The 19996-nt window shown below is 59.3% G+C and overlaps 1 protein-coding gene across 1 annotated transcript in view; it reads left to right on the top strand.

Moving 5' to 3' along the window:
- The first annotated feature begins 125 nt into the window (after positions 1–125).
- Positions 126–19996, top strand: part of NBEAL2 (neurobeachin-like 2) — a 28673-nt gene continuing 8802 nt past the window's right edge. The window contains exons 1-27 of the mRNA XM_008573644.1: positions 126–188; positions 8004–8092; positions 8179–8307; positions 8431–8512; positions 8610–8734; positions 8920–9002; positions 10586–10671; positions 10774–11056; positions 11208–11314; positions 11790–11870; positions 13250–13333; positions 13771–13869; positions 14345–14946; positions 15027–15159; positions 15243–15362; positions 15639–15960; positions 16175–16257; positions 16372–16464; positions 16680–16854; positions 16983–17116; positions 17432–17591; positions 17766–17868; positions 18016–18169; positions 18261–18419; positions 18555–18702; positions 18866–18951; positions 19146–19661. Of these exons, the coding sequence (XP_008571866.1) occupies positions 138–188; positions 8004–8092; positions 8179–8307; positions 8431–8512; positions 8610–8734; positions 8920–9002; positions 10586–10671; positions 10774–11056; positions 11208–11314; positions 11790–11870; positions 13250–13333; positions 13771–13869; positions 14345–14946; positions 15027–15159; positions 15243–15362; positions 15639–15960; positions 16175–16257; positions 16372–16464; positions 16680–16854; positions 16983–17116; positions 17432–17591; positions 17766–17868; positions 18016–18169; positions 18261–18419; positions 18555–18702; positions 18866–18951; positions 19146–19661 (4287 nt within the window). The 5' untranslated portion in view covers positions 126–137. The remainder of the gene's footprint in view (positions 189–8003; positions 8093–8178; positions 8308–8430; positions 8513–8609; positions 8735–8919; positions 9003–10585; positions 10672–10773; positions 11057–11207; positions 11315–11789; positions 11871–13249; positions 13334–13770; positions 13870–14344; positions 14947–15026; positions 15160–15242; positions 15363–15638; positions 15961–16174; positions 16258–16371; positions 16465–16679; positions 16855–16982; positions 17117–17431; positions 17592–17765; positions 17869–18015; positions 18170–18260; positions 18420–18554; positions 18703–18865; positions 18952–19145; positions 19662–19996) is intronic.

Genomic DNA, 19996 nt, shown 5'->3' with positions numbered 1-19996 from the left:
TCCGTCGCGGGTAGTACCGCGCCGCTCCGCCCCGGAGTGACGCCCTCCGCCCATGGGCCTGGCCGGGGGCAACCGGCGGGCGGCGCGGAGGAGGCGACGACAGGTGGCGCGCAGCAGGGCCAGAGCCGGGCCGGGCCATGGCCGCCTCGGAGCGGCTCTACGAGTTGTGGCTGCTCTACTACGCTCAGGTGAGCCCGCCCCGCCCCTCGCCCGCTGAGCCCCCAGCTCCGCGCGCTCCGCGCCTGCTGCACCTGCACACTGCGCCGTCCGGGCCGCGTATATGTGCGCTCGCGGCAGGCGTGCTCCGGGCACACGTGTGTGCCCCTGGCCCGCCGGGTGCCGCTGGCAATTATACCTTGGGGACAGACAGCGGTCGTGGGACACTGCACTTCACAGCATCCCCTCCAGCGGGACCACTCAGTTTGAGTCCTGCAGGAGGAGAGGGGAAAAGGCCGAGGCGGCCGGACACTTCCCCCTTTTACAGATGGGAAAACTGAGGCCTGTAGAGAACAAGAGACTGGACAGGTCGGAAGGGGAAAGGGGACTCAGTTTGCATATGGGCTGCCCCTCCTGTGGACGCAGCTTGGTTGGATGGTCGTGGCCAACGGGTCTGAGTGAGCTGGGTGTCCAGGCAGGCAGTGGGTCCAACTTAAGTCACCTCAGATCCTCCCAGTGAATGGGCTGTGATAAGCTCCTCCCGGACTTGAGGTGTCCCTACCCCGCTCCCATTCTAGAGGGTGGACCCGGGACCCCTCTAAGAGCAGGAAGTTTTGTTTTAGATGCCGAGAGTGGAGATGGGGGGGTTGAGGCCAGGAGGGATGTCTGAAAGAGATGAAGAGAGGCCCTTTCCTTCTGAGTTCCCTACTCCTGTCTCAGAGACAACCTCATGTGGCCTCAGGAGGTGAGAGAACTGACTCTGACCCTAGTGTCCCCCAAACTCTGTCTCACACACATAGGCACCCACTTTCCTTCTGCACCCACAGTGGGGAGGGATCCAAGGATAACACCTCCCTCCCTTCACCCAGCACCTACCTCCCTGCACCTGCCTGGCATCATGCTCCTGCCTCAGGTGTGCCCTGGACACAATGGACCATTGTGTGCCCCTGAACAGCTTGTCACTGGGGAGAAGTTCATGCTCAAACCAGGTGGGCCTCTGTGAAGAGGTGTCCCTGGGACCTGGAGTCCAGGCCATAAGAGCCACAGCCTCTTTAGTCTGCTCAGGCTGAGAGAGGTCCAGGCCCCTGGCAGGAGAAAGTGCCCCAAGTAGAGTAGCTCTTTGGGGTGACACAGACCAAGCTCTTTGCACTTCTGAACCTCTGCTTCCCTGTCTAAAAATTACATATCCCTGACCTCAGGAGTTGCCTGGACTTTGAAGAGGGGTCCAGGCCCGAGAAGGCCCTGGCCTACCTGCCTTCATTAGGTCTCCTCACCCCAGCTTCTCTGTCTCTTTCTCCAAGGGACTGGCCCTCCTACCTTTGATTGCCGTGTGGCCATGGGCAGGTTCTTGGTCCTCAGTTTCTTCACCTGTGAGCAGGTGAAGGGGGCTTCAACCAGGTAATGAGTCTGAGAGATGTTAACAATGGGTCTTCAGGCTGGGTGGCAGGCTGCTAGGATTGTGTCTCCAGCTTGGTTGTCTCCCAATGTCCCTTCTGTCTTAGTTTTGCATATGGTCACCCCCCATCCCCTCGGGAGGTGTTTAGCACCCATATGTGTGCTGAGTCCTCCCTCCCCCCAGCTCCTCACCTCAAAGGGAAGTATGGGGCACAGGCTGACTGGTTGTAGCCTGGGAAACTTGGGTAGGCAGGGGGCAGCCTGGGGCCAGGCAAACAAATCCAGGATGTGAGAGCAAACCCAGAAACAGGAGGGGCCTGGCTGCCTGAGGAGAGGAAGCATTAGCCAGCCTCTCAGTACTGCCTTCCTGCCGCCTGCGCCTGCTCCTTTCTCACTGTCCCCACCCCTCTGTGCTGGGCTCCCAGACAGAGGTAGCAGTGCAACTTGAGCCCAGCTAGGGAGCTATTGTATATGTGCTTGGGGGAGGGAGTGTACAAGGTAAAGGGTGCACCTGGTAGAGTTTGTTAAGAGACCCATGAGTTTGCCAGCCAGCCAGCCAGCAACACCTGCACCCCTCTCTTCAGGAGTGACAGCTGACATCAGCTGGCAAACCTGTTTCCCCAGTTGTGGGTCTGGGGGGGGGGATTATCCCCCCTTCCTGTCCTTCCTCTCCTCTTAAAGACCCCAGGTTTAGACTCACCCACCCCTTGCAACCCTGTAGGCCCTGCTCAACTGGGAGCCACATGGCAAGGGAGGGGTCGTGGGTGGCTACTAAGAGAGGGGGGAGAGAAGGGCTATATGCCCCTGGACATCTCTCAGTTGGAGCTCCTCAGGGCCCTAGTGGGGAAACCAAGGCAGGGTCCTACCAAGGTTGCCAGATGAGTTCCTTCAGGTTAGTCCTGGGGGCAGGAAGCCTCAGGTGGGTCTTTGCCCTGGGACAGCACAGGCTATTTTCTGTGCTTGGAGCCTGCTCCTTCCCGTTGGAGGAGACCTTCCCCTGCAACCCCAGACCAAGCTGGATCACAGCTCAGGTGTGTCCCTTTTTACCCTTCATTGTGCTAGCTCTGCTGCTTCCCATCACCTCACATTTAGTTGGTGCTCCTTGGGTATTAGCTGAATGGATGGAGGAGATGGGCCCCAATGTAGTGACCTATCAAGGAGGTCATCCCAGAGGAGGCTGAGTTTTGGCTGAGGGGACAGGAAGAGCAGGAGGAAGCACATGACAAATACAAAAAGGGCAGAGTAGCCAAGAAGGCCTGGTGGATGGGTGAGGGCACACCCAGAGGAACTCTGAACCCACCAGAGCTTTCCCAGGGAGGGCCTAGGAAGAGCGTGAGAGGATAAGGCGACTGGGGACAGCACCTGACATACTGGCAGTTAGGCTGCATGTAACAGTTATTGCAAAATAGCATGCAAATGAGAGGCCTCTCTTCAGGCTGGAGTGGTGGTGGTGTTCAACAGCCCCCCAGCGAAAGGGAGCACTGGGAGGCACCGAGAGCAGAGGGGCACTCAGGGCCACAAAGGTCAGGGCAGGATGAACACTCAGGTTACAGGTGGGGAGCCCAAGCTAGACTCTCCAATTATGCCATTGAGGACTTAGAGGGCTCCAGGGAGATCAGCTCAGAGCTAAAGTTGACCCTGCTCTGCCCACTCCTTCCCCGGTCCCTTATCCCTGACTGGTGAGCTCTACTGCCTCATGGAAACCTGGCCAGGCCCTCTGCTCCCTCTGAGACCTCAGCTGGGTTATACTCCTTCCTGGGCCTCAGTTCTTCTTGAAATGGGTAAAGGGAAGGTGGAATAGGCTTCTGGGTGCTTAGTCCCCCTCAGCACTTCAGAGGGACAACTGGGGTTTCTTCCTCCCTGCCTCTATTACCACAGCAACTTAAGGGGGAGGGGCTGAGGTGATGGGGAGATTAGCACAGAGCCCAGGGATGGGGAAGGAGTTGGTAATCCCTGGAGTTGTTATGGCAACTGGGGAGCTGATAGGGAAGTGTTGGGTTCCCATGGAAATGGGTTGTTACTATGGAGACCCTGGAAAGAAATTCCTTGTTTCCATAGTTTTAGGACAGGGAGATGGTTACGCCCTGGAGGGTGTTATGGAGACCAGAAGGTCCACCCCTTTCAATACCACCTCTCCAGGTAAGGGAGAGAGACTGGCCCAGCCACCCAGGATCTTCAGCTGCCCTTGTCCCTGGCAAAGTCCCCATCTTCCTGCTTCATCCCACGGCCTGAGGGCCTCCAAGTCTGACCTTCAGTTCTCATGATATAGTCAGAAGCCACCTTTGGCTTAACATTGCCCTTCTCTCCTGACGCTGTGTGGGGAGACCCCCTAGTTCTGACAGAGGCCATCCTGAACAGACCCTACCCCACTCTGTCCCATTTCTGCTTGTCTGTCCCTGGAGATGGGGTGCTCACTACCACCCAGGCAACTGTGACTGAGAGGAGTCACCCACTATTATGCTGCAGTCTTCTCCCCCTACGAATGCCTAGCTCTTCCCTGGGTCCCACCAACATACTCCATGTCACTTGCCTGGGGCAGCTAGCTGGGGAGTAGCCCAGAAAACCTCAGCTCTGACAGTGAGTCAAGACCTGCCTCTTACCTGTCACTCAGAGAGGAGGGTGGGGAGCATTGCCCTAGAACACTAAGAGCTTGGGCAGGCCACAGCCCCTGGATTTGGAGCTCCCACTCACTTTGCCCTTACTTCGTGCTGGGTAGGTATGGCTGGAGAGCTTCTACTCACTAAGCAAACAGATGGTTTTGAAGAGGCTCAAAGAGGTTAATGTTAAGTAACAAGCTACCAAACAGGGACAGGACTCTGGAACCCAGCTGGAGCCCTTGACCCCACTGGTAACCCCAATCTCTGAGGCACCAGACAGAGTTGGGTCTTGGGACAGGTGCTGGCCCTGATGGGGGACATTTTAGCAGAGGAACCATGGAGAGCAAAGCACATGAACACCTGTGGGGATGAGGGCAGTGAGCAATGCCCTTGGGCTGGGGCATCCAGTGGGTTTCGGGTGCTGGGGCTGGAGATCAGGTGGGCACCACCCATGCAGGACCTTGGATTTTATTTTGCAGACTTGCCCTAAAGGGCTTGTGATAGGGCAGGTGATTGGCTGATTGGGCAGTGATGGTGACTGCTGTCTACTGGAGGCCCACTGTGTGCTGGGCTTGGGATAGGTCAAGCAGGGTCCAGGGCAGCATGGTGTCAGGAAGCTCAGGGGTCCCTGGCCCCTGTCAGACAGCCCCCAACAACTCGTGCCACAGCCACCTGCCCTCAGCCCTCACAGGTTACCTCCAAATTCCAGAGGAGTGGCACTTCCATGCCCACCCAGGGACTGTTTGAACCTAACCATCCCTTGGGGGTCCCTCACCCCCAACACTCTCTGAGTGTCCTCAGGACTGGTCAAGCATAGGTTTGGGTTCCTACAGGGGAGACCATGAGACCCCCTCCTCCCAGGGACACTGACCTTCCCCATACCCACAACTTTCTCCCCTGCTGCAGGGCCTGGGCACCACTTCCCAGGGACCCAAGGGCTCTGGGGAGGGTTTGGAGGTGTGGCTGCTCACGACCTGCCATGGGGAAGAAGCAGGGCTGGCGCAGGGGGCTGGGCTGGCTCAGAGATGTGTTGGCTCAGAGATGGGAAGAGAGGGAAGAGCCAACAGGACAGAGGCTCTGAGAGGGGCATGGGGAGCCCAAGCACCACAGCCACCCCTCCAGGCTCTGGACTTCACATGCAGCAGTTCCAACATGCCCACATCCCTCTGCCTTTTGGCCCTGGCTCCAGCAGGAACTCCCACACCCCAGAGCACTGCAGCCTAAAGCCGCCAGGCCCAGGGCAGAGCTGGCCTAAGGCTTCCCAGGGAGAAGAGGTGAGAGGCAGAAAGGTGGAATAGGCAGGTAACCCCACCCCTGCCTAATACTATGCTTCAGAGACCCCCTCATGCCCCCCCCCAGAGCCAATGAAGGCTGCCTTGGTTGCCCTAGCCCTGAACCCAGCTCAGCCCAAACCTGCTAGAAGCTTGCAGGACTGGACAGGCTGAGGGTGTGGTTCTAGGGACAGAAAGTAGGAGTGTGGAAAGTTTGAGGGACCCACCCAGGTCTGGGAGGGCCGATCTAGGTGATGGCCACGACAAGGGTGGGACTTTCCTGCTGAAGAACCAAAAGCCCAAGTCCCAGAAGGGAGCAGGGCATGGGGTGGGCAGAGGCCTGGACAGGAGGATGTGAATCACAGATTGGAGGGGAGGAGAGGCTGGAGAAGAAGGCCCTAGTTGGATTAGGGGCATGGAATGCCAGGCTCAGCAATTGAGCCTTTATCCTGAGGGGCAGGGAGACGGGGGACATGGTCAAATTTAGGCTTTCAGGTGCTTAGCAGAGCTGCAACTAGCAAAAAAGACCTACATTTTGGGTCAGAGATGACTGGCCTGACTGGGGGTGGTTTGGGGTAGAAGAGGGGAAGACAGCAGTGGGACATTTTTGAGGATGGCCAGATCTGTGCGGCCGCTGAATCAGGGGTCAGGGGTCACATGGCCAGATTGAGCTGGCTGGCTAACAACCATGAGCGGTCCTGGCCTAGGACAAAGGTCTGGCTTTCAGCTTCCTCAAAGGTACAGCTGAAGCCAAGGTATGGATGAGACATCCCCTCTGGAACCTCCCATTTCCCCATCTGTAACGGAAGGGATTCAGAAAATGGTCCAGGAGCTCTAGTCTCCTCTGGTATTTCAGGATCTAGGCATTTTGGTCTCCTTGCTAGTGGGAGGGGAGGGAGGCTGCCAGCAGCAGAGGGTGGTGGAAAGGTCAACAAAGGTAACTAACTGACAGATAAAAAGTCACCGTGGTGTGGGCCTGCACCTTGGTGGCCCCAGCCCTCTCGGCGTTGCCTGGGTACCGAATTTGTGCCAAAATACACAAGGAAGGTGCCAGCCACAGGGTCAACGGCTGCTCTGCCTAGGTTTTTTGTGGCCCTGGCCCAGGTCTGCTGGGGTCAGGTCCCCTTCCCTGGGGCCCAAAGACAGCAAAAATGAGCCATCCGTACAAGCGTAGTTCTGGAGGTCCTTGGTGTGAGGTCCATGCTCCTGGGGAGCAGCCTCAGGTGCTGACTGTGATGTGTGCCTTGCCCTTTCATCCTTCTCCAGTCCTACCTCTCTGACTCTGGAAAAAAATTTGCTTTCTGGGCTCAACTGGTTGGGAGCTCCAGATGGGGCCAGCATGGAAAGAGGGGAAGGAATGGAAGGAGGAGCCTCAGCCCACCCCCATGCCCTGGGAGGGGCTTAGAGGTTAGGGCAGATGAGGGCTAGCCTGGGACTTACTCAGCTGTGTCCCTGAGCAAAGAGACCTTCAGGGTTCAGGTGGAGTGTACAAGACATGGAGGAGGCAAACGTATGGGTGAGTCTTCCGCATCGTTTCCTGGGCCTGAGGCCTAGGACCCAGGGAGCTGTGGGTGTCTTGAATGAAGAGCACTGCAGCAGCAGGGATCGGAACGCGGTCCTAGATAGAGCTCCTTGGGCCTGTAAAACAAGTCTCTGGCCCGCAAGCCCCACCCAGGACAGGCTGGCCCCGCCTGTCTTTGCTCCAGGCCCCGCCCCCAACGCTGAGCCGGGTCCCAAGCAGCCTCTCTCTCTGGGCCCAGGGTGCCCCGGCCCCCCCACATCCCTGCGGTCTGCCGGGAGGAAGCGGCCCCCCTCCCCCACCGTGACTCTGCGCTTCCTGCCCCGGCTGGGGCGGGAGGAGACGTTTCCCGTGCACACCAAAGTTTCCCTGGCGGCACCCAGACGTGGGCTCAGCCTCTGTCCCTCTTGCCCATGGAACCGGCTGTGGGGCCCGGGATCCAGGTAACCAGCGAGGGTGGGTGGAGGTTCCCGGGGCAAGGCAGGGCGCTCCGCCGGGATGTCGGCCTGTACCTACGTGGACTTTGTGCGTGTGCCTGGGTCTGCCTGTTTGATGGTGCACACGCATCCTGGTATCCGCAGTCAAGGAAGGTTGCCTGGAGGTGGTGGCCGCTGAGCTGGGAGAAGGTGGCAGACAAGGAACCAGCCCAAGGCCGGGGTGGGGTGGGGGAGCGGCTGGTGGTGTGAGAGACCTTCAGCCCCAGCACCAGTGCAGGCCACAGCCACACCCCACTTAAGCCCCTCCCCTGCCCAGCTCAGGCCTGCCTGGGTCTGCAAGGGTTAGGGAGGTGGGAGCAGAGACTGGGAGGCTGAGAGAAGCACACAGGAGGCCTGGAAGGGTGGTCGAGATGTACCACAGTTCTCTGATGCTGACCTTCCAATTTCCTCTCCTCCCTCCTCCCCCACCCATTCCTTACTCCCTTTCTCCACCTCTGCTGCCCTACCTTTAATCCCTGTCCATCACCTGTGTCCACCTCATTCACTCTCCACCTCTGTCTACATCCCCTTGTCCTTCCCCTGCTCACTGCACCCCTTCTGCCCCCACCACCGGAACTCCTGCCTGCAGAAGGACCTGGGCTACCTGCAGCAGTGGCTGCAGGCCTTTGTAGGTGCCTTCGAGAAGACCGTTTCACTGTTGTCTCTGGAGCCACGAAGGTGAGGCTGGATCTGCACAGAGGGCAGGGCCAGGGCAGGGAGATTGAGGGGACCTCAACACCCCCGTGACTCCCCCCTCTCTGCAGGCCGGAAGAGGCAGGTGCAGAGGTACCACTGCTACCACTGGACGCACTGCATGTGCTGGCTGAGCAGCTGGATGTGGTGGACCTGGAGCAAGCACTGCTGCTGCTCAAGCTCTTTATCATTCTCTGCAGGTGGTCCCTGTTGTTCACTCCAAGCAGGCAGGGGCATGGAACTGTGGGCCAGAGTGGGGGGGAGGGGGGAGTGCATGGTGCATTACTGTATTACTGTGACCTCTCCCTCATTCACTCTCCCAGGAACCTGGAGAATGTAGAGGCAGGCTGGGGCCAGGTACTAGTGCCCCGGGTGCTGGCACTGCTGACAGGGTTGGTGGCTGAGGTGAGATAGGCTGTACCGGGCAGGGGTGGTGCAGGGAGAGGTAGACAGTAGCCATGGCAGGGCTAACCTGCCCTCCACCCTCTCCCCACACCTACAGCTGAAAAGACATACACCACCACAGGAGGGCTGTGGGACCCAACTGGAGAATGTGGCCCTACACGCCCTGCTCCTCTGTGAGGGCCTCTTTGACCCCTACCAGACCTGGCGGCGCCAGCACAGTGGGTGAGACCCAGCCCACAGGCAGGGACCCAGAGGAGGCTCGGGAGAGGCTGGGGGTGTTGGGCTGTCACAAAGGTGTGGAGGTGAGGCTGGGCCTGTGTGCAGGCTGCTGGAGGATGACCGAGAAGGGGTGAGGCCAGGCTGATGGATGAAGTGCCTGGCCTCACCCCCACCCTTGCCACCCCCAGGGAAGTCATCAGCTCCAAGGAGAAGAGCAAATACAAGTTCCCTCCTGCCACTTTGCCCTGTAAATTCAGTGCCTTCTTCCAAGGTCAGGTCCTGTCCCTGCCCCACCTGGCCCCACCTGGCCCCACCCCCAAACCTAGGCCCCTTCCTGCAGTTCCCTGATCCCAAAAACAGGACAGGAACCGCGTGGTGGTGGGAGAGACAGGTGTTTGAGGATGCCTCCAAAGGCTGAGTAGGAGTTTAGGGATAGAGAGAAGAGAAGGAGCAAAATGAGTAATTTCTTTCCTGGGCTGGAGTGAGGGCCTCCCATCAGGTCATCAGGTTGGAGGGTGAGGTTGACCTGCCCACCTGACTTCCACTGTCCTTTCCTCCCATCTCCTGGATCCTTCCAGCCTGCACCACCTTAAAACTCCCTAGTCTAACCACTTTGTCCTTGAAGCCTCCACCCAGCCTCCACCCCTCCTCAGGACACTGGCCACCTAGCTGTCTCCTGCTCCTTCATTCCCAGAGGAGCTGATGCCGAGGACACCTCTGGCCACCTGTTCTCCCTGGTGACACTCCTTCCCTGTGTCCCCTCTCTCTCATTGAAGGGAGACTGGCCAGGACTTTAGATGGGATTAGGGCAGATGTGGCCTCAACAGGGCTAGGCAGGGCGGTGGAAGGCAGTGGCCTGTTGGGATATTAAGGGTCTCAGTTTTTCTGTGATGCCCTGTGGAGCTGCGGGTATAAGTCTGGAGGGGGGACAGCAGTTCCAGGAGGAGAGGCGCCCCTGGGAGCTCCCTGCCTCTGTTCTCTCACAGCCTGGGTACTCTTCTTAAAACAAACTGGCTTGTCCATCCCTCGATAAATCACTCCAAGCGACTTGATACCCTCAAGATCAAATCGTAATCCTCCCCACTCGCTCTGTGCTCCTCAGACACCCTCCTGTCCTCTCATTCCCAGACTGCTACTGGTTACCCCGTCTCAGAGTCTTTGCCCATACTGTGCCCTCTCCACAGGCTAGCTGCATTCTTAGACCTCACTTCAAAAGTTCCTGTCCCAGGGAGGCCTCCCACCCCACCCACCTGAATCAAGCCAGCCCTACTCTTCTCCTCCCCAACCCATGTGACCCAGGGCTGGTCCTTTCCACTCTCTGGGTTTCAGTCCGTGGCCTGGCATCCTGTCCAGCTTTGCTGAAGCAGGGCCAGGTGGGCCTCCCACATGTGAGGCTCTGAAAGCCCCTAGAAGTCCACAGCAGGGGCACGGGTGGGGGTGGGGGTATTGGTATAGTTGATACAGCAGGATCCCCAGAGCAAGGCTTGGGAAGCTCTAACCGTCACAGGGGCAGAGGGAGCAGGAGATTTGCATCTGAGAAACTAAACCCTGGGTCACCATGGGGAAGCAGAGGGGGGATGTGCTCACCCTGGGGTCCCAATTTGGGGCTTAAAGGTCAGGGAGCTGGCTAAGCTCTCCAGGCGGGGCAGTCCCCCTCAAGGCCCCCAAAGAAGGACTGTGTCCCTGTCAGTCCCCCTAGCATAGAGCCAGGTTTCCTCCCTCAGACTGGATCTCTTACTTGGCCTAGTTCCCCCTACCCCCCACCCAAGGGCAGCTACCTCTTGTGCAGTCCCCTGGGTCCACAGCCCTGCAACCCTGGTGACATTGTCCTGCCCTGCCTACGCCCTCACCCAGAGAGCCTGCAGGATGCAGATCACTTGCCTCCCATGCTGCTGTTGCGTCTCATCCACCTCTTTGGTGCTGTCCTCGCAGGTGGAAAGGTAGGCTGGGAGGTGCGCCTGTGGGCCGGAGAGCGACTGTCTCAGAGTCTCTCTGCTGGGTGAGCCACCTTGCCTATTGCCCATCTCTGCCTACTCCTGCAGGAGAACGGGCAGATGGCTGTGAGTGCTGGCTCTGTGCAGGGCCTGCTGGGAGTGGTGCGGGTCTGGGGTCATGAGCCAGCCCAGGACCCCCGCCTGGTGCCGCTTGCATTGGAGGCACTGGTGGGTGCAGTACATGTCCTGCATGCCAGCCGCACACCTCCCCGTGGCCCAGAGCTCCGTGCCCTGCTCGAGGGCTACTTCCGTATCCTTAATGCCGACTGGCCAGCTGGTCCTAGCTCAGGCTCTGAAGAGGCCCTTGTCACCCTGCGGGTCAGCATGCTCGGTGGGTACGGGCTCCCAGGCTCTTGGGGAGGGAGCGCCAAGAGGGGAAGGCCCAAATGCTGATGGAAAGACTGGACTGGGCGGCATGAGGAAGAAGGGTTAAGACCTCCTGGAGGAGATTGGGCAGGGCCTAACCCTTGACCCTTCCCCAGACGCCATCCCCATGATGCTGGCCTGCGAGGACCGGCCAGTGCTACAAGCCACCTTCCTCAGCAACAACTGCTTTGAGCACCTCATCCGCCTCATCCAGAACAGCAAGGTGGGCAGAGCCCAGGCTGGGGGTGGAGTGACTGGAACCCATAGGTGTGGGTGCCAGGTTGCTGCTGAGCAAACCTGGGCTGGGGGTTTGCAGCTGGTGGATGGCTAGGCCCAAGGCTTAGGATGACTCTGTACCCCATGGAGGGTGGGGAGTATGAAAGGAAGAAAGCTGCCCTGACCCCATGTTTCCCTTTCTCTGGCCCCAAGCACAGGGGCTGAGGCAGGCTCGGCTGCCTTTGGATGCAGTGCCTGCTCCTGCCCGCTCCTCCACCCCCTGACTCTGCCCGTCTGAGCAGGGCATGAGTGGGTCCGCTCCCTTACTGTTGCCTGGTGCCTGGTGGGGCACTCAGCCTGGGACTCAGGGTACATACTTCCCCTAGGGCAGCTGCCCAGGTCCTGCTCTAACCTCTCCCCCATCTTCCTCCTCTTCTCTCTCCTTTGCCTCCTCCACCCTGTGCCCTCACCCTTCCCCACAGCTGTACCTGCAGGCCCGGGCGCCCCCTGAGGGGGACAGTGACCTGGCTACCTGGTTACTGACTGAGCCCGATGTCCAGAAGGTACCATCCTGGGGCTGATCAGCTCAGGCACCTACCACCCCCTCTTTGAGCCTTTCCTGCACTATAGCAGGGGGGATAAGCATATATATGCAAAGTCTGGTGTGGCCTAGCAAAGGGGGTGGGTATCTCATGCTGTCTCACCCACCTTCCAAGTCCCTGTTCTAGGGAACAGGGCAGGAGGTGGTCTATCCCCTGTCTGGTGTTAGCATTGGGAGCTGGGGTTTGACTGTGCCAAGCTGTAAGGAACCTTCGAAACTCTCAACCACCCACCGCATTTCTCAGAAGGGGAAACAAAAGTCCAAATACTTAGGGATTTGGCTATAGTCATTCACAGAGGACGGAGGGTCCCCCACATGGGACCACTTCTTTCTGTGGATTCTTGCACCCACCCTAAGCAGTTCACTAGAGTCCCTCAGCCCCCCATGATGTGCTCCCTACCTCACCTTGCATGAGGCTGTAGGAGGCTGCAGGGCATCAGCTGGGGGCTCCACATGGGCCACCCTCTCTGGTGGCTCAACCCCTGGGCCCCAACCTCCAGGGCCCCTACCCTGGCTTTGTCTTCATGAGGCAGCTCCACATGTCTGTTGCACATGGCCTACATGTCCATTCATCTACAGAGCAGGCAGGGCAAGGTGACTCCCCTCTGTTCTTACAGATGAGGAAACTGGCCTAGAGCGGTGATGAAGTTGCCTGAGGTCACTTGGGAAGTCAGGCAGAGCTTCGACCAAAGTCCCCATAGGGCCAAAATATGACCTGGCAGCTGCTGACAAACTCTAAGCCCTCACCCCCTCAGGGTGGGGCACAGGGAGTAAGCAGCATCCTCTGGCTGTCAGGTTCAGCCAGGCTGAGCCTCAGGGTCCCCACCTGGATCTAGGGGGCATGGGGCAGGGTAGGACTTAAAGGTCTCGAAGGTTCTTTGCTTCTAACACCCTATGATTGATTGTCCCTAAATTCCTTGACCCTTGTCAATCATGGTGATGGGGTACTTGCTGGCCTGCCTGCACTTGTGCATCTAGCTTGGGTGGGGATGGGTGGGGACTGGAGCCATAAGTCCACCAGAGAATGGTGATGGGGTGGGGGGTGCAGCGAGAGTGTCCACTGTTGATCTGTCCCAGTGATATCCTTACCAGCCTTGGTTTCCTCCCAGGCCTCTTTGTCAGAGTGGGTCTTGCCAAGCTGCTCGGAGCAGGCCCTAGGTTCAGGATAGGGTCACAGCAGCTGGGACAAGGAGTAGGGGACCTGGTACCCAGACAGGGTTGCTGATCCAGCACATGCCACATGCCTTGGGGTGCCTGGCCTCACACTCCTTTTACTGCAGGGTGCTGCCAGCTGCCACACCCTGGCACGTGCCTCTCCTGACTGCCCCTCCCCACCCCAAGGTATTGGACCAGGACACAGATGCTATTGCAGTCCACGTAGTCAGAGTGCTGACCTGCATCATGAGTGGCTCTCCCTCAGCCAAGGTGAGGATGCTGCAGTCTGGCTGCAGTAGGGGTATGGGGTAGAGTTATCAGTCACGTGACCCCAGAACTGGCCTGGTTGGTGGCTGTAAGAATCTTTCCTGGAGCAAAGCAAGTGAGCTGGATAGGGGACTGCCCTGCCGTCTGAGTGTAGCTTAGCACACTGAGTGGGTATGGGCATCAGTCTGTCCTGAGAGCGTGATATCCTGGGTCAGGCTGGTGGTGGGGAGGATACTTGTGAGCTGATCACCATCTGCAGCTTTCTGAGGTGGACCCACGCTCCCCCATCCCTCTGCAGCCCCTCACCCCCACCCCTGCCAGCACTGTGACCCGGCTGAGGGAGCCCCAAAAGATGATGCCCCTCCAGGGTTTCCAAGGGGTGTGACTTTGTCCTGGGGCCCAATTCTATGCTCACTTCTTCCCCACACCGCACTACACAGGAGGTGTTTAAGGAACGCATTGGCTACCCTCACCTGCACGAGGTTCTGCAGAGCCACGGTCCCCCCACCCATCGGCTGTTACAAGAGCTGCTCAACATGGTGAGGGCAGGGGCTTGGGGCCAGGGTCCCCAAGGCAGCCAGGACTGAGCTAGGGTTACCACAGCTAGTGAGCTCTCCCTTCTGGGGGACTGTGGGTTGCAGCCTGTACATAGTGTGACTGGTGGCCCAGCCACACATGTCAGTGTCCTGGGGTGAGGATTCTACACTGTATGGGGCCCTGGAAGCTTCTGCATGTCAGCAAGCCCTGGGGTCATCCAAGGAACATGCATTTGGGGGCTAGACCATCCCAGGCTGAAAACCAAGGCTTAGGGTTTAAGAGTGCTGAAGGACTGTTATTAATAGTGACGGTCACCATGCACCTCTGACTTTCTTGAGCCTCATAGACAACCTGTAAGCAGGATGAGGTAGTGCATGTTTCTTTCCATGCCATAGGCAAGTAAACTGAGACAGGAAGTCATACTGTAGGCAGGGTGCCACTTTTGACTGGAGGCTATCACATTTTCTCCACCCACAGGCTGTGGAGGGTGACCACAGCATATGCCCACCTCCACCAATCCGCAATGAGCAGCCGGTGCTGGTGCTTATGCAGTGGCTGCCAGCATTGCCCACAGCCGAGCTGCGACTCTTCCTGGCACAACGCCTCTGGTGGCTCTGTGACAGCTGCCCTGCCAGCCGGGCCACCTGTGTGCAGGCAGGCCTGGTAGGCTACCTGTTGGAGACACTCAACTTGGGAGTAGCCCTGGGGGCCCGCTGCCAGGAGCAGCTGCTGGCACTGCTGCAAGCACTGGGCCATGTATCACTGAGGCCCTTGGAGCTGCGTCGCTTGCTGCATCCCCCGCCAGGCCTAAACTCGGGGCGAGGCGGAGCGGAGGCTGAGAAAGCCCGACATGCAGGTGCCATCATCCGCGTGTTATCAGGCATGGCCCGGCACCAGGGTCCTGCACGAGCACTGCGCTACTTTGATCTCACGCCCAGCATGGCGGGCATCATGGTGCCCCCCGTGCAGCGATGGCCAGGACCTAGCTTCACCTTCCATGCCTGGCTCTGTCTGCACCCCTTGGGTGCAGCACCTGCCCCAGCCCCCACCCAGCCACTCCAGCGAAAGCAGCTGTACAGGTGGGTTACTGCCAGTGGCCAGGGACCTGCTGCCAGGGTGGGCAAGAACAAACAGGCATAACTGGCTTGCCTGCCCCCAGCTTCTTTAACAGCAGTGGCTCAGGGTTTGAGGCCTTCTTCACTGCGGCTGGGACCCTAGTGGTGGCTGTATGCACACGGAAGGAGTACTTGACCATGAGCTTGCCCGAAGTGTCCTTCGCCGACTCTGCCTGGGTGAGCCTTCTTCCTTCTCACATTGCCCAGTGGAAAGGGGGGTGCCAAGTCCCAAGTATGGTCTGATGTGGCTTCTGTTCTAGCACTGCGTGGCCATTGTCCATGTACCTGGGCGCCGGCCCTTCAGCCAGAACCTGGTCCATGTTTACAAGGACGGCCACCTGGTCAAGACAGCACCTCTTCGCTGCCCCTCCCTCAGTGAGGTGTGCCAGGCAGGGTTTGGGGATACCTTGGGTAGGTGGGGGTACTTGGAGCATAGTGGGCAGGGTGGGGCCTAGAGCCCCAGTGTTCCCCACCCCAGCACCACCCAGGCCTCAGACTGTAGCGTCTGGGGTCCACGCAGCCATTGGGATCACTATGAGGAACTGGATGTAGGTGGAGCCCAAAGCTTTTGCTGTGACCTGTGTGGGGGGCATGGGTGCCCTACTGCCCCTACTGGAGCGAGTGACCTGACCACTCCCCCACCCCCGGTCCTGCAGCCTTTCTCCTCCTGCTGTATCGGCTCCGCTGGGCACCGCACAACCACCACCACCACAGGGCTGCCTGTGTCACCAGTCCCCGCTGCCCAGGCTTACATTCACCCCTCCCTTGCTCGCTCCCAGTCAGTCCCAGCCTCTGCAGGGCTTGGCTGGGGATCTGGGCTGGCGGCCCCCCTGCAGGAGGGCAGCATCAGCTCCACCCTTGCAGGCACCCAGGACACTCGCTGGGGCAGCCCCACATCCCTGGAGGGTGAGCTGGGGGCTGTGGCCATCTTCCATGAAGCCCTGCCGGCAGCAGCCCTGAGGATCCTGTGCACTCTGGGTATGCAGCACAATCTACCCTGTCCCAGCCCCTGTCCCACTGTCCCAAGACTCAGGGGGCTGGGACTTATAAAACACCCAGGCCAGAAACTAGGGGTCCATGGAGAGGAGACATCCCTGAGGGTCTGTCCTCTGGTCAGGCAGTGAAGAGGCAAGCTCTGGATAGGGTCTGACCATAGGGCAGTGAGATCTGAAGTCTGCTGCCTGCCCCCCAGGGCCCAATGAGATGGCACCCTTCAAGCCTGAGGGTGAACTACACGAGCTCAGCACGAAGCTGCTCCTCCATTACTCACCTCAGGTACTTGGGACGGAGTGGTAGGCTCAACTGTGCCAGCTCCCCCTGGCTCCCACACTCTGTTTGCCACCCCTCCTCCATCTGACTTTTGCTGCCTGTTCATCCCCCTACCTCCAGGCCTGTAAAAACAACATCTGCCTGGACCTGTCCCCCAGCCACTGGCTGGACGGCCGCCTGACAGGCCACAGGGTGGAGACCTGGGATGTGAAGGTGTGTGTACACGTGTGAGAAGTATGTGCAGGAAGCATAGGCATGGGACACTTGTGCACGGGGTGGGCTGGGGAGCGGCATATACCCTGAGGACGGTTTGGGGAGCCCAGTTCAAGAGAGCAAAGCTTCCCTGGATCCAGGTTCCTAGGCTGGGGTGGAGTAGGGCAGGGAACTGGTTGGCAGCCGCCCCCTCACTTCCATCCCCCTACCCCCAGGATGTGGTGAACTGTGTGGGGGGCATGGGTGCCCTACTGCCCCTGCTGGAGCAAGTGGCTGCACAGCCCCAAGAGGCTGAGGCAGGTCCAGCTGAAACCCATGATCTTGTGGGTCCTGAACTGACCTCTGGCCACAACACCCAGGGCTTGCTTCTCCCATTGGGCAAGTCTGCAGGTAAGCATCCTTGGTACCTGGGTTGAGGTTGTGGGGAAGGAATCTTGATGGGGGGTTTGAGTGCTTGAGGTCTTGTGGCCACTGGCAGGCCCTTGACCCACATCTGTCCCCTTCCTGTTGGCTGGCAGAGGAGCGGATGGAGAGGAATGCAGTGGCTGCCTTTCTTCTGATGCTGCGTAACTTCCTGCAGGGCCACGCTGTGAACCAGGAGAGCCTGGTGCAATGCCAAGGGCCTGCCATCATTGGGGCCCTCCTGCGCAAGGTGGGGCCTGGTGGGGCAAGCAGGAGGTGGGGACCAAGAAAGGGGAACTTATTGCCTTGTCAACCAGGGAGAACCTCCTGGGAGAGGTGGCATTTGAGTGGGGCCTTCAAGGGCTAGGCAGGGTTTGGCTGAGAGGGTCTGGGGAAGAGGCCAGCAGGCTGGGAAGCTTGCACTTCAGAGACAGCAGGGAGCCACCAAACGGTTTTGAGCAGGCAGGATGGTCATGTTTGTATCCCTCATGCCTGTGCAGGGAAGGGTGGAAGCTGAGGGACTCAGACAGCAGGCATATCACCCCAGCTCCTGCTCCCACCACAGGTTCCCAGCTGGGCCATGGACATGAACGTGCTCATGTCTGCCCAGCTGCTGATGGAGCAGGTGGCAGCTGAGAACAGTGGGCCTCTCCTGTACCTGCTCTACCAGCATTTGCTCTTCAACTTTCACCTTTGGACCCTCAGTGACTTTGCTGTGCGCCTCGGTAGGTGTGAGGACCTGAGCAAGGGGCCGTCGACAGGGTAGGTGGGGGATGAGAAGTTATACCCCTGCCTTGGGTGATTGAGGGACGTATCTGATAGGGATCCAACTCTGTCCTGGGGATCTGAAGGGGTCCAGCTCAGCCTGGTGGCCTGAGCCCTCTCTGATGCCCACTCAGGCCACATCCAGTATATGTCCAGCATAGTCCGTGAGCACAGACTGAAGCTCCGGAAGAAGTACGGGGTCCAGTTCATCCTAGATGCTCTGCGTACCCACTACAGGTGAGGCTGGTGGGGCCAGATGAACGATGGTGGGCTGACACAGTGGCCTCTGGCCTTGGGGACAGGGCAGTGTGTTCCCCTGGCTCACCTGCCCACTTTCCCTGATCTCCCTCTTGAACTTGGCTGGGTGTGCCTGGGACTGGCCAGCACGCAGCGCGAGCGCCCCCTCGCGGCTGACGACCTGCGCACAGTACAGACGTCCCTCCTGGGCCTGGCACGGGAGTTCCTGGTGCGGAGCTTGTCCGCTGATGACGTGCAGGTTGTGCTGAGTTTTTTGGCGGCCACGGGTGATGATGGCCAGGTAGGCTGGAGGTTGGCAAGGGTGAGGCTTGAGTGAGAAAGGTGTGGACCATGTGGGGCTCCCAGCCCAGTGTGAGACTCTACATCCCCAGGTGCTTGGTGTGCTGGACCTGCTGCTGGCACTGCTGCAGGGCTCCCCAGCACAGGAGTCCTTGGCTGTCTTTCTGTTGGAGCCGGGGAACCTCGAGGTGCTGCTGGCACTGCTGGTGCGGCCAAGGTCACTGCCCCTGCTGCCTGAACGAGTCTGCAAGGTATACCCAGCCCACCCCCAGCCCTGGCATCCCATTCGCTGGGGCCACTGCCTGGAGTCCAGGGAGGCACAGTGATTTCCTCTCCTACAGTAGCTCCTTCCCCATGATGACAATCCTACAATGACCCCTACACAGATCCTGCGCAGACTGCAGCAGAACGAGAGATTACTCCAGCACCTCTGGCTGCGGGAGTGTGGGCTCCAGGGTCTTGTTGCCTGCCTTTCTGAGGGGACTGTCTCCCCCCAGCTCTGCCAGGGCCTCTACAAGCTGTTCCTGGGGGCAGGTACAACCTGGTTGGGGCTGAGAGGCAGACCAGGTGGAGGGGGTGACATGTCAGGGAAACAGGGCAGGTGGGAAGAGGAAAGGAGTTGGCATAGGGGCCAGGGCTGAGTGCAGCCCCTCCTACTGGGCTCAGTCCCTCAGGTCCCCTCTGGCCATCCTCCTAGGTTGTCTAAACCTCTCAGATCTGTTGGCTGTGGTACAGTTGTCCCTCCAGGCTGACCTCAGTGTCCGCCTGGATATCTGTCGCCAGGTGAGTATGAGAGAGGAGAGCATTGGAGGGTAGGGGGTGAGGGGTGGGGGAGGGAGGGGCTTCTGCCCTCTGGACTTCATGTGCCTGTCTATTGTGAGGGGTCTCTGAAAGCCTTCCCTGCAGAGGGCCCAGGATGAGAGTCTGGGGGCAGGAGATCAGATGAGTCCCTCACTTGCTGTGCCCTGGCCTGGCAGCTCTTCCACCTCATCTACGGACAGCCAGACGTAGTGCGGCTGCTGGCCCGACAGACTGGCTGGCAGGATGTGCTGACCCGACTGTATGTCCTGGAAGCTGCCACAGCCAGCAGTCCCCAGCCCTTTCCCCCAGAGCTGCCCACCTCCCCAGAGCCAGCCCTGCCCAAGCCACCTGCTGAGTCACCTGCTGAGCCTTCAGATGTCTTCCTGCCCTCAGAGACCCCCTGCCCCGACCCTGATGCCTTTTACCATGCTCTCTCCCCATTCTCCACGCCCTTTGACTTGGGTCTGGAACGGGCCAGCGTGGGCTCTGGCAGTGCTGCTGGTGGTGGCAGCAGTAGTGGGACTCTTACTCCGGCCAGCCAGCCTGGCACACCATCTCCACTGGATGGGCCACGGCCCTTCCCTGCTGCCCATGGCCGCCACAGCTCCAGTCTCTCTAATGTGCTAGAGGATGGCAGCCTTCCAGAGCCCACCATCAGTGGGGATGACACCTCTAACACCAGCAACCCTCAGGTGAGGCAAGCCTGCCCTCTGCCACTGTATGGCACCCAGCAGAGGATGCCTCTGAGGCGCAGGGATGGCAGTATAGCCTCTCCAAAGCTGTGACCCTGTCTGACACCAGGCCATAGCTGCCAGTTGGGCCCAATACTTCCTCCTTGTAGCTCTCCCCTGCAGTCATGTTCCCAGGGGGTCCTGGAACAGGGAGAGTCATGCCCAGCCAGAGTGGAGGTGGGAGACACCAACAGGGCTTTGGAAGGGTCCTTGAGAGAGCCTAAGGGCAGAGATCTCAGAGGGCCTATGGGCAGCCTAGTTCTAACTTCCTTGAGTTTTTGGGTTTAGGGATGGGC

Source organism: Galeopterus variegatus, unplaced genomic scaffold (genome assembly GCF_000696425.1).
Source record: "Galeopterus variegatus unplaced genomic scaffold, G_variegatus-3.0.2 Scaffold947, whole genome shotgun sequence".
NCBI classification, from domain to species: domain Eukaryota; kingdom Metazoa; phylum Chordata; class Mammalia; order Dermoptera; family Cynocephalidae; genus Galeopterus; species Galeopterus variegatus.
The sequence above is the reverse complement of the archived record's forward strand: the minus strand, read 5'-3'. Positions and strand labels throughout refer to the sequence as shown.